This window comes from Bubalus bubalis, chromosome 2 (assembly GCF_019923935.1).
Source record: "Bubalus bubalis isolate 160015118507 breed Murrah chromosome 2, NDDB_SH_1, whole genome shotgun sequence".
Lineage (NCBI taxonomy): Eukaryota > Metazoa > Chordata > Mammalia > Artiodactyla > Bovidae > Bubalus > Bubalus bubalis.
Window position 1 is genome coordinate 81,997,100 of NC_059158.1, and position 13,927 is coordinate 82,011,026.

General features: G+C 35.7%; 1 protein-coding gene across 4 annotated transcripts in view; it reads left to right on the forward strand.

Moving 5' to 3' along the window:
* The window catches only part of SCN7A (sodium voltage-gated channel alpha subunit 7), an 84,488-nt gene that overhangs the window by 48,378 nt on the left and 22,183 nt on the right, over nt 1-13,927 (forward strand). For all 4 annotated transcript variants that reach the window (XM_044934402.2, XM_006065123.4, XM_044934405.2 and 1 more), the window contains exons 13-16: nt 2,101-2,274; nt 3,855-4,211; nt 8,355-8,792; nt 11,796-11,895. In XM_044934402.2, the coding sequence (XP_044790337.2) occupies nt 2,101-2,274; nt 3,855-4,211; nt 8,355-8,792; nt 11,796-11,895 (1,069 nt within the window). The remainder of the gene's footprint in view (nt 1-2,100; nt 2,275-3,854; nt 4,212-8,354; nt 8,793-11,795; nt 11,896-13,927) is intronic.

The window sequence follows — 13,927 nt, forward strand, 5'->3', positions numbered from 1 at the left end:
GCGTAACAGTGAGTAACAAGTACTTCACTGCCACTTGAATTTTGAATCCTGTTACAACTGAACCTGCCTTAGATTGGAGCTTATCTTTGTGGCAAGGTATTTTAGAAATTCAACTTTTTTTTTTTCCATGTAAAAAAAGGCAAAAGAAAAAGATTTCCATGAGTTTAAAAACAAGTCATATTCAATCAATTTTGTTCAATCTATATTGTTCAATTTTGTTTGCTTTTATTGATGTTGTTTAGTTGCTTGTAATTAAACAACAGGAATAGTAGGCTTTTCTGGTGGCTCAGATGGTAAAGAATCCGCCTGCAATGCTGGAGACCTGGGTTTAGATCCCCTGGAAGAGGACATGGCAACCCACTGCAGTATTCTTGCCTGGAGAATCCCTATGGACAGAGGAGACTGGCGGGCTGCAGTCCACAGGATCGCAAAGAGTCAGACACGACTGAGCGACTAAACACAGCACAGCACAGTTGCTTGATATTAATACTGTCAGTTGTTACCAATTTTGAACTATATATTTATTTGCTACCAAAACAATAATTTAGTTATTTCTACCAGTATAGTTTTCAAATGACAGTTTTTATAAGTTTACCTTTTTTTAGATCATCTATATTTTTAAATTTTTCTTTTATATTTTTAAAAATTAAATATCTTAATATGGAAAAAGCAAGAGAGTTCCAGAAAAACATCTATTTCTGCTTTATTGACTATGCCAAAGCCTTTGACTGTGTGGATCACAATAAACTGTGGAAAATTCTGAAAGAGATGGGAATACCAGACCACCTGATCTGCCTCTTGAGAAATTTGTATGCAGGTCAGGAAGCAACAGTTAGAACTGGACATGGAACAACAGACTGGTTCCAAATAGGAAAAGGAGTTCGTCAAGGCTGTATATTGTCACCCTGTTTATTTAATTTATATGCAGAGTACATCATGAGAAACGCTGGACTGGAAGAAACACAAGCTGGAATCAAGATTGCCAGGAGAAATATCAATAACCTCACATATGCAGATGACACCACCCTTATGGCAGAAAGTGAAGAGGAACTCAAAAGCCTCTTGATGAAAGTGAAAGTGGAGAGTGAAAAAGTTGGCTTAAAGCTCAACATTCAGAAAGCGAAGATCATGGCATCTGGTCCCATCGCTTCATGGGAAATAGATGGGGAAACAGTGGAAACAGTGGCAGACTTTATTTTTGGGCTCCAAAATCACTGCAGATGGTGATTGCAGCCATGAAATTAAAAGACACCTACTCCTTGGAAGGAAAGTTATGACCAACCTAGATAGCATATTCAAAAGCAGAGACATTACTTTGCCAACAAAGGTTCATCTAGTCAAAACGATGGTTTTTCCTGTGGTCATGTATGGATGTGAGAGTTGGACTGTGAAGAAGGCTGAGCACCGAAGAATAGATGCTTTTGAACTGTGGTGTTGGAGAAGACTCTTGAGAGTCCCTTGGACTGCAAGGAGATCCAACCAGTCCATTCTGAAGGAGATCAGCCCTGGGATTTCTTTGGAAGGAATGATGCTAAAGCTGAAACTCCAGTACTTTGGCCACCTCATGCAAAGACTTGACTCAATGGAAAAGACTCTGATGCTGGGAGGGACTGGGGACAGGAGGAGAAGGGGTCGACAGAGGATGAGATGGCTGGATGGCATCACTGACTCGATGAACGTGAGTCTGAGTGAACTCCGGGAGTTGGTGATGGACAGGGAGGCCTGGCATGCTGCGATTCATGGGGTCTCAAAGAGTCGGACACGACTGAGCGACTGAACTGAATGAACTGAATATGTACTCTTTATCCCCAAAGGAACTATTCAAAATGAAAAGATTTTCACTCTTAAATATTCTTTTGTTTTCTTCCAAGAAAACAAAACCTACTTTTATTAAAGTAATTGAAGATTCCATATACAATGTTTGATATTAGATTGTCAAACAAAATATATGAACCTGTCCTTGTGATGTAGACTCCAAAACTAATCATATTTTGACAGAGAAAATATGAATAAAGTGACAGTGAAAATTTATTCTGTGTATGAGGGTTCTGATAGAGCTATTGGAATCATATTCTTATACCTGTGTTTTGTTTTATTTAGGTGTTTATTGGAATTTTCACAGCAGAAATGATTTTTAAAATAATTGCCATGTATCCATATGGATATTTCCAAGTAGGCTGGAACATTTATGATAGCCTAATTGTGTTCCATGGTTTAGCAGAACTTTATCTAACAAATTTTCATGGACTGGCTATTTTACGATCATTCAGGGTGGTAAGTAGAATACAAGACCTAAATTTTATTTTATAAAAATTCATTTCAGTTTTCTCAGGCATAAAGTGGGAAGAATAGTAATACCTATTCTGATGGTATGTTGGAACTATTAAATGAAATAATTCATATGTAACAAGCTTAGAAAGTAACCCAGAAAAGAGTAAGTAGTCTCTAATGCTGTTTGGCCCAGGCATTAAAAGAAATAAGCCATATATACAGTGAATTTGAGATATAGTTCTATAAAGCAGGGTCAGGATTACTGGGTCAGTTTTGAGAAGCAGCGTAATACAGAGTCCCAAAAGCTGAATGCTAATGTGTAACTAAAGAATTAGAATCAGGTGAGTATATCTAAATGTAAATTTGAAAATTTTATAAAAGAAGGACTGTCAGGCTAATAGAATGTTGCTATGAAGGTTATTAAGTCAGAATCAATATATGCATAAAATGTAGGTGGTAGTAAAAACATCAGAAAACCAAGCAAAGAAATAATGTTATTAGAATAATATTTATGGAAATGTTGGTTATTTGATAAATAATCTACTGTCTTATTCTGTTAACAAGTTGAAGGAATATAGCAGAAATGAGAACAATTAGGTAGATTTAATCTTATCCAAATAATTCTTCAGAACCCTGTCTTTGTCCATAGGCTTATCTAATGAGTAAGAGGAAAATATAAAAGTTGTATTTATTGAATTTATAAATGAAGCAAGTCTGGGAAATACAGACAATATAATAAAAGATTGTATCAAAATATCTGAAAGACTAGTAACAGATTGAACCTAAGATGATTAAGTTTTACATGGATAAGTATTAAGTCCTAACCCTTGAGTCCCAAAAGCCAACTACATACTAGAAAAGGTTGGGGAAGGTATAGCACATACAAAAACAATATGTGGATTTTAAATGATTCAAATATTAAAGTGATTTTGTGCCATGTGAATAAAAATTTTTAAATCTAGTGATTAAGTGAAATATTTAGACTAAACCTAGAATGTTTCATTTCGTCTCTCATGTTAATTTTAAAGGTAAATACACAATAGTATTCTTGTCTGGAAATCCCATGGGCAGAGGAGTCTGGCAAGGCTACAGTCTATGGGGTCACAGTCAGACACAACTGAAGTAACTTAGCACTCATGCATACAATAGAGCTATCAAGGGACTTCAACGGACCCTTGAGACTTTTCCAATATCATCTATATGTTGAAATGTGGGAAAATATTCAATATATTTTGGAAGAAGAAAATAAAGAATGGATACTTGCTTTACCAGATATTAAAACAAAACTGGAGTAATTATTAATAGTATTATATTGAAAAAAAAGGGGAATTGACAGATCAATAGAAAGTATACTTCAATTTAGTGTAAAAAACTATAGAATATGTAAGTGTATTAAAATTTATATATAAACTGAATTTTCAGTGCTTAGTATAAATAATGCTCACAAGTGAATATTACATTAGAGAATACACATGTTTATGTGTATAATGCTAATAAAAATTGTAAATGTACAGTGTAATTAATAGTGACTAGAGTTTTTGTCATTTTTCCTTATTTTTGTTGTTTTTACATTGCTCTATCAGTTACGAATTTTTAGACTGGGAAGATACTGGCCAACATTTAAGATTCTGATGCTGACTCTTTGTAACTCAATTGTGGCCCTGAAAGACTTGGTCCTGCTGTTGTTCACCTTTATATTCTTTTCTGCTGTGGTTGGCCTTAACCTGTATGGTTCAAAATATAAAAAATATGTCTGCAACATAAATGAAGACTGTCAGCTTCCACACTGGCACATGCATGATTTCTTCCATTCCTTCCTGAATGTATTCCGGATTCTCTGTGGAGAGTGGATAGAAACTTTATGGGATTGCTTTAAAGTAGCAGGCCAATTCAGTTGTATTTCTTTTTACATGATGGTGATTTTAATTGGAAAATTATTGGTAAGTAATCCATGCTTTAAAACTTTCCTTGAAAAACTTATGTATTGTAGACTGGCATTTTCATAATGTAGACTTGTGGAAGCCAGTGGTCTACAACTGTGCTGTCTGATATGGAGGCCTTTAGCCACATGTGGCCATTAATCAGTTAAAATATGAGCGGTCCACTTTGAGATATGTTAAAAGTGTAAATGGCACCCCACTCAAGTACTCTTGCTTGGATAATCCCATGGACGGAGGAGCCTGTTAGGCTGCAATCCATGGGGTCGCTAAGAGTCGGACACGACTGAGCGTCTTCACTTTCACTTTTCACTTTCATGCATTGGAGAAGGAAATGGCAACCCACTCCATCGTTCTTGTCTGGAGAATCCCAGGGACGGGGGAGCCTGGTGGGCTGCTGTCTATGGGGTCACACAGAGTCGGACACGACTGAAGTGACTTAGCATAGCATAAGTGTAAAATACCCACTGAATTTGAAGTCTTCAGTTCAGTTCAGTTCAGTTGCTCAGTCGTGTCCAACTCTTTGCAACCCCATGAACCACACCACGCCAGGCCTCCCTGTCCATCACCAATTCCTGGGGTTCACTCAAACCCATGTCCATTGTGTCAGTGATGCCATCCAACCATCTCATCCTCTGTTGTCCCCCTCTCCTCCTGCCCTTCCCCCAAAAAGAATGTAAATGATTTCATTTATAATTCTTATATTGAAAGTGCTTCCTAGGTGGCACTAGTGATAAAGAATCCACTTGCCAGTGCAGGAGACACAAGAGATGCAGGTTCAATCCCTGGGTTGGAAAGATCCCCTGGAGAAGGAAATGGCACCCCACTCCAATATTCTTGCCTGGAAAATCCCATGGACAGAGGAGTCTGGTGAGCTACAGTCCATGGCGCCATCAGGAGTTGGACATGACTGAAGTGAAAACATTTTAATTATAATATTTTTATACATTTAGTTTAATAAAATGGATTAGTTAAGCTAATTTCACCTGTTTTTCCTTATACTTTTAATGTGGCTGCTGGAAAATTGCATACATGATGTTCATCATATTTTCATTGGTTATAACCTGCTACTCAAAGTAGCTTTGGTTTTATGTGGGAGACAGTCATTAATGTAGACTCTCAGACCCCATCCCAGAACTGTGAAAGTGGAATCTACATTTTAACAATATCCCTAAGTGATTTGTGTACACATTAAATTTTAAGAAGCACTTAAATGTAGCACTGGTTGTCAAATTTGACTGCACATTGGAGTTACTTGGAGAACTAATAAAAATAAACTAATGTCTTGGATTCATTCCCAGAGATTCCGATTTTATTGTTATGTGGATATAGCTTAGTCATCAGGATTAAAAAAAAAATCCAATTTGATTAAATTGTGCAGCAAATTTTGAAACCCACTGATCTTTGAAACTATCATGCATTAACTAAAAGGAAACACTTTCACTCCTAAATTTCCAGTAATTGGAGTGATTACATTAATTGAAGTATCTTATACTTCTTCTAGGGCTTCCCTTGTGGCTCAGCTGATAAAGAATCTGCCTGCAATGCAGGAGACCTGGGTTTGATCTCTGGGTTGGGAAGATCCCCTGAAGAAGGGAAAGCCTCCCACTCCAATATTCTGGCCTGGAGAATTCCATGGACCGTGTAGTCCGTGAGGTTGCAAAGAGTCAGACACAACCGAACAACTTTCACTTTCATAATTCTTCTCAGGAAAAAAAAATGGCTTATAAGATATATTTGTTCTTATTGGGAAAAAAAAGAGACTCAATATTTACTTTTTACTCCTAAGTCACAGAGATCAAGCGGATCTCCCAAAAGACGGGAACAAAAAAAAATCACAGGGTAAAATCCATTGTATCAGTGCATTTCTCATTGCTTTTATTTACCCTGGATCTACTCCTGTCCTAAGTACATACTGACACTGTGTTTAATTGTTCATGTACTTGTCTATCTTCCTTATTAAGCTAGAACCTCCATGAAGGAAGGGATCACAAGTGCCATAAAGTGGTTGCATTTTACAGTGTTACACAGTTCTTTCTTTACATCATGGCATTTTCAACTTAATTTTCAGTCTTTTAACACTCATTGCATATGTATACATGCGTGATAGGGAGTGTGTATACACATGTCTAAGATATAAGAAATGTTAGATCATAAGCTCTTAAAAATACAATTGTTGTATTATAATTTTTCCTCTCCAAATCCTGACATAGAAATCCTTCATTCATTCCATAATTAATTGATTTTTCAACAAATATTTCATACTTTATCATGTACTTAGTGCTTTGCCTTGTGCTAGTTATCTACTGAAGAGAAAAAATGGTTCCGACTCATATGAAGCTTATAGTCATGAAATTCTTACTTAACACCCTTTTCTTTTTTCTCACTGTGAACAATACTTAACCAAACAAAGGAAAAAGAAACAACCAACAACCTTAAATTATGCTTGTTCTTGCTTTTCGTCCTTTGAGAATGATAGAGATGTTATAAGGTAGTTTCTACAAGGCCCGTGGAGCCCCTGCCCAGATTCTGTGTAAATAAACCTTGATAGCAAAATGGGACACTAGCGGGAGAACAATCAAACTCGTCTGTAGGTGTTATCTTTCAGTCGCCCAGTCGTGTCAGACTCTTTGCAACCTCATGGATTGCCGCACACCAGGCCTCCCTGTCCCTCACCATCTCCTGAAGTTTGCCTTAGTTCGTGTCAGTTGCGTTGGTGATGCCGTACGGACATTCAATCACTGGTTTTCGGTTTTCAGTTTTCAGCCCTTGAGATTCTGTCATTGTAGGTTATAGAAAGTATATGTTAGTTGTTCCGGAGATCTTGCCTGTAAGAAATTTCCAATGCTGAGCCAAATGTTAAACCCTCCATTTTATTTTATACACCAAACTATGGTTGCAGTTAAGATTATTTTATGACTTTATTATCTGCAAAAGTATTTTTATTTTTCCCCAAGTGAGTCTTATTTGAGCTTTCTATATTCCTAAGAGATAAAAAGATTTCGTTATTGAGATTTAAAGGTAATCCATTAGAATTGAACACAATTTGGTGGGTACTTCATAATATTCTAGGTGTATATGTGCATGAGAAACTCAGCAATTATCAGAGTGTTTAAGAATTCATCTCTTCAGATAGATCCAAAATTCTGTAAGATATTTTAACAAATGAATGTTGCAGATCTTCATATACTTAATTATTTTATGTACACATAAATTGTCAGTGTAAGAATTCCTACTGTATTTTCCCTTTAAAAATAATATGTAAAGCATAAAGTAATTTAAATTCCCAAAAGCTCAAATATTTGAAGAGAAGAGAGAAAGCTTCCAGAATGGACAAAATGCCTAAATTATTACTTTAAAAGAATAATCAGTGTATCTCTAATTACCTCAATCTTATAATCTAAAATTATAATTTATACTCTATAAAAAGAAACAAAATTAAAATCTAATTCTCTGGAAATTGGATGTGGCTTGATCTTATTTCTCAGTGATAGTAAAGGTTAAAATACACACTATCTTCAAATTCAAAATAATTTGCATATATTAGGAGTGATCCTTCCATTACTCATCTCTTTCTTATTTGACCAAATTTATTACCACAGAGAATCAACTAACCTACCTAAACCCTATGCTTGCACATCACAAGGAAATTAGATGTGGACTTCAAAACTAGGGATAGCTCTCTCCCCAGGAGAGTCCTCATGAATTTGCAGTACCCGTGAAGATGTCATTCATATCTTTCTGAGTTAGGTTGACGTGAATTCAGCCCCCTGGAGTAGCAATTGATTTTCTCACCTTGGGAGACTCTGCCTGGCTTAGTAGAAAAGAAAACAAACTGGAGTAAGACAGACTTAAGTTCAGACTCTGTGATCTTTGATACTTGGCATCTGTAAGCTTTGTGGTTTTCATCTGTAAAGGAGAAACAAATGATATTTCATAGAACATTGTAACCTTCTGGCTATCTAAATTCCTAACACAGCAACTGATCCTCTGTAGATGAGTAAGAACTGAATAGCCTAAAGAGCATCATAGTGTGTATGCTGTTTTCAGATTGCAGGCCAGCTTTTTAAAAATATTTTTTGTTGCTGTTGTTTGAAAGAAAACAAAAAATGAGATGCATTTAGCTTCATTTACTTCCTCATTCAGATACTTTACCTGTTTCTGGCGTTGATCATCTCATTTAGTTCATACAAGCCTGCAACAACTGAAGAAAATGATGAAGCAAAAAATCTCCAGCGTGCAATGGCAAGAATTAAAAAAGGAATAAATTATGTGCTTTCTAAAATATTATGCAAAAAACAAAATGCTCTAGAGGATACATTGGACAATATAAGTGACGTCTATGTTAAAGAGAATATTTCTGACCATACTCTCTCTGAATTGAGCAACACCCAAGATTTCCTCAAGGATAAGGAAAAAAGCAGCGGCACAGAGAAAAACACAATGACTGAAAATGAGAGTCAGTCACTAATTCCCAGTCCCAGTGTCTCAGAAACTGTACCCATTGCTTCAGAAGAATCTGATATAGAAAATCCAGACAATAAGGAGATTCAGAGCAAGTCAGGTGATGGAAGCAGCAAAGAGGTAAGTTGTTTTAACATTATGGTTGTGTACTGTTGATTGATGGCACTATTGACAAGGACGTGAAGCAATGCTGAAGTTCCAAAGTTAGATTATTATCCATTCAGTCCTAGCTGTAGCACTTCTCCTGATTTTCTGCTCCTGATCCAGTTTCTTAAACTTCCTAAGTTTCTTCATCTGTGAATGAGGATAAAATTGTATCTATTTCTCAGAAGAGATAGAATGATTAAGAAAAATAGTTCAAGAGTGCATAGAATAATGTCTAAAATATGGAAGCACTTAGCAAACATTAGATAACATAATTATAATATCTTCAGTTAATTGGGTGATAAAAAGCATATTGAAGAAACCTAGATTTTTATAATTAATGCATACTACTGGAGAAGTCACTAAACTCTCCTAGGCTTTATCATCTTTAAAATATAAGATGGGACTAGAAGAGTGCTAAGATACAGATATTTTCCTGCTTGCTAAAATGTTAAGATTCTTGTCAGTTTATTTCTGCAACATATATTATAACATGGGAGAAGGCAATAGCACCCCACTCCAGTACTCTTGCCTGGAAAATCCCATGGATGGAGGAGCCTGGTGGGCTGCAGTCCATGGGGTCGCTAAGAGTCGGACACGACTGAGTGACTTCACTTTCACTTTTCACTTTCACGCATTGGAGAAGGAAATGGCAACCCACTCCAGTGTTTTGCCTGGAGAATCCCAGGGACGGGGGAGCTTGGTGGGCTTCCGTCTATGGGGTCGCATAGAGTCAGACACGACTGAAGTGACTAAGCAGCAGCAGCAATTGAGTTGGACTAAAAGACCAAAGAGTAAAAGAAACATCAGTTGTAAATGTAAACAATTTGTTGTTGTTGTTTAGACACTAAGACGTGTCAGACTCCTTTGTGGCCTCATGGACTGTAACACACCAGTCTCCTCTGTCCATGGGATTTTCCAGGCAAGAATCCTGAAGTGGGTTGCCATTTCCTTCTCCAGGGGATCTTCCTGACTCAGGGATCGAACCCAGATCTTCTGCATTGTAGGCAGATTCTTTACTGCTGAGCCACCAGGAAACCAAAAGAAAAAAAAAAAGGATCACCTTTAAAGAAGGGCAGATACTGCCTTTCACTTAGCTTTAAAAATGTATACCTTAGTGAATCCAGTCTTACTGTCTTCATTTGCAAGTAGCACAATGTCTTAGTAGGAGGTACCATTTAATCTACAGGGATCACATGCAGTGTAAGCCACTTCCATTGAACTTCACTAAAGAATTGTTTTATTTCATTCACTGGCATGGGGCAGGGAAGATAATGTCTTTTTCCAGATCCTCAAAGTCTCTGGCACCATCTTATCTCCCAGACCTCTTCTGGCTTATCAGCTGCTCTCTGTAATAGCTTATCAAATTGCCCTTCTAACAGGAATTAAGTTTCAATTATCTAGAGCCCTTCTAGTTTCTGGTAAAGGCATCTTTGTTTCAGAGAAACATTTTCACTCCTTATCATACCTAATCTTGTCAAGTCTATTTTCCTTTAATTAATACCATTATTAGGAAATGAAAAACATTCTTCTCTTGCACACTGATTTTATTTAAACTATAACAACATTATAAGGCATGTGCTACCATACATTTCTGGGTAAAATTGCTATTTATCGCAACACGTTGTGTGGAAATGTCCTGAAAAACTTCTTGTCTATCTCATTAGAAAGTCTGAGATATGAAGATATATAGGAAAGATGGAACTTAATATAACTGTAAATGTTGAAGTTTTAGAAGTTATTACTTAAGATGCATAATTATTTGGTTCTTTTGATTGGTTAACTACTCAAAGAAGATTTTATCATTTATATATTTAATTAATCACTTCCTAGATTATGTAGCCCAAGAGTATTTAGGATGTTGATCTAAAAAAGCAAAGAATAAAATATAAAAATTACAAGTGGTATGATCATTCAGAGATTCATGTTCTTGTTTCTTTGGTATTTGAACTTTTATCTTTTAGTACAAATATATAATTATATAAATTTCATAAAAATAACATCAAACTTAAATCAGATTTTGAAACACTTTTTTTCATAATGTAGCCATATATATCGGTCACTAAGTAATCTGTTACTAAAATGATTTATAATTTTGAATTTTGATTTATTTATAAATTTAAAATAATAAATACAGGGTTTTGAGAAAATCATATCAAATAATTTATGTGTGAGGGTTTTAAATACTCTAATGAATCATTTAAATATATAATGTATGATTTTCAATTATAGTATGCTTGAATATTACATAATATTAATTTATTGTCTACTCCCAAATCAATGCATTGCTATACCTTATTTTATCAATAATAAAGAGAATACAAAGGGAAATCAAATAACCTTTTAAAAGATTTGTTTGTTTAAAAGTAATATCCTGCTGACTATTTTATGTTTTTAATAGAGCAGTATAATGCCTTAAAATTGACAATATATGGCTTAAAGCAAACAAAATTTGCTAATTTTATTTCTTTGACATTTATTGTGCAAAAGACAGAGGTAGAACAAAACATTTGTAATTTTTTATATATTCTAGCTAGATTTTTCAGAAATTTGGGATAGCCTATACATCTTTTAGAACAGTGTTATTCACTATATATTCATTTTAATGTGAAAATTATTTTATCTTAAATTAATTTTTAAAATATCTTTAAACATTTCAACTCCCAGAGATATGTATACATTTAAAATTTATTTTTAATTTCGTTTTTACTTTTTGTCCATGCCACGTGGCATGTGAGATCTTAATTCCCTGACCAGGGATTGAACCCCTGTACCCTGCCTTGAAGCTCAGAGTCTTAACCACCAGGGAAGTCTCTGTATGCATTTTAATATCAGTCATGAAATTGGCATAAAGTCTTTTACTTTGACAGTAGTTTTTCTGTACATAATTTTTCTTTTTTCTGAAAATGACCTAAACTTTAGCTATAGTGAGTAAATGAAACTTTAATGGCAACTTTCTTGGTGGGACTTACTTTTCAGAAAGTAAAGCAGTCGAGCTCATCTGAATGTAGTACAGTTGATATTCTCTCTGAAGAAGAAATGGTCTATGAACGTGAAAAGCCAAAGCATCTTAGAAATGGTAAGAAAAAAATAATTATTGTAATCATTATATTAACATTAAGCTAAATTTCTCTTAACCTAAATAATACTATTAAATACACTTTTAATTTTAAAGAGTTTATTAATTTGACTAAGGAATGCACACATGCTAATGTGTTTGTGCATGTGCACATGCACTCATGCTTATATATATCCTAATAGAAATTTATAATAAATGTCAAAGAAAAAGTCAATGTTTGGAATGGAGAAAAGGGGCTGCTTCCTAGGGGGTCTCATGAAGTAGTTAAAAGTTTTAGTTCTGAAATCAGACATACTGAGTTCAGATCCCAGCCCACCACTTGCTAGCTTTTACTTACCCTCCTCTGACTCATTTCCTAATATGTAAAATGAGGATAAGAATAAGACTTACTTCATGGGATTAATAGAAAGATTAAATTAGTGTGTGTGTGTGTGTGTGTGTGTTTATACCTCATAGAATGGGGTCAATATTTAAAATACTCATAGGAAAACAAATGTATAAGTCATTTATTGAATATTAAGAAATATATAGGGCTTTGGTCAGTTGACTAAGTTATTAAACATGTAACATGCACTTCTCTATAATTTATAATTTAATTTAGTTTCCTAAAGGGGCTTCCCAGGTGATGCTAGTGGTAACTAATCCACCTGCCAGTGCAGGAGACACAAGAGATATGGGTTCAGTCCCTGAGTGGGGAAGATCCCCTGGAGTAGGAAATGGCAAACTGCTCTAGTATCCTTGCCTGGAAAATTCCATGGGCAGAGGAGCCTGTTGGGCTACAGTCCATGGGGCTGCAAAGAGTCGGAGAATGACTGAGCCACTGTGCATTAGCCTGTATTAGGTGTATCAGTGTATTAGTCTATCAAGACTGACACATAACCATAGGTTCTAAATATTTAAAATCACTGAAATCATCAAAATGGCAATTCCTAAATGTTCAAATTCCTATACTCAGAAATAAGACTCTGCTCTCAGTAGCCTGAGTTCTAGGACTTGTATGATACAAGACCAGGGAGAAAACATTTCCTATATTTTTCTGACCAAGAATGTATAAATTGGTTCTAGGGAAAATGTTAAAATGTATTGACTTTAAACTCCACCCACTCCATGCTTCATTCTCTTATCAGTTAATCACACCCTTTTCAAGCCTCAGGTTTTCCTTATGCTAACTCTCTTGACCAGAAGATAGAATTACACCAGTACCCTACCCATAAAATACTCCATAATCCAAGCTTAGCTCCTTAAATAGTCTAATTCAAGATTTCTATCCCATGTCACTGAAGAACTGGGATAAATTTAATTTACTTAATTGATATTATACCTCTTATGTCATGAATATTTGTATATTTAAATGAAAATGCTTGTTATGCCATGTGAATCTTCAAAGAATGAAATTCAGGCATTATGCCAAAAAAATCTAATAATCAGAAGATGGTATGTGTGGGTGTGTTTGTTTTGTAGGAGTGAGGGTATCTTCTATTCTCAGATTCTGTCTAATAGGGTAAGAGGGTGTTCTAAGTCATCTGTGCCTTTCACAGTTTCTTTTTTCCGGCTATGGTCCCCAGGTGGTGCAGTGGTAAAGAATCCCCCTGCTAATGCAGGAGACTCAAGACATATGGGTTTCAACTCTTGGTTGGGAAGATCTCCTGGAACAGGAAATGGCAAACCACTCCAATATTCTTGCCTGGGAAATTCCAGGTCAAAGGAGCCTGGTATGGGCTACTGTCCATGGGATTACTAAGAATTGGACACGATTAACATACACTTACTTACTTGTTCAGTCGCTGATTTGTGCCCATGGGTCGCTTTGCGACCCCATGGACTTCAGCATAACAGGTTTCCCTGTCCTTCACTATCTTCTAGAGTTTGTTCAAATTCATGTCCATTGAGTTGGTAATGCCATCCTCTGTCACCCCCTTCTCCTGCCCTCAGTCTTTCCCAGCATCAAGGTTTTTTTCCTTTCTTCCTTACTATTATAGAACTCACAAGTGTTCCTTTTTTTTCCTCAGCAGTTGCAGTGGTCACTACAGGA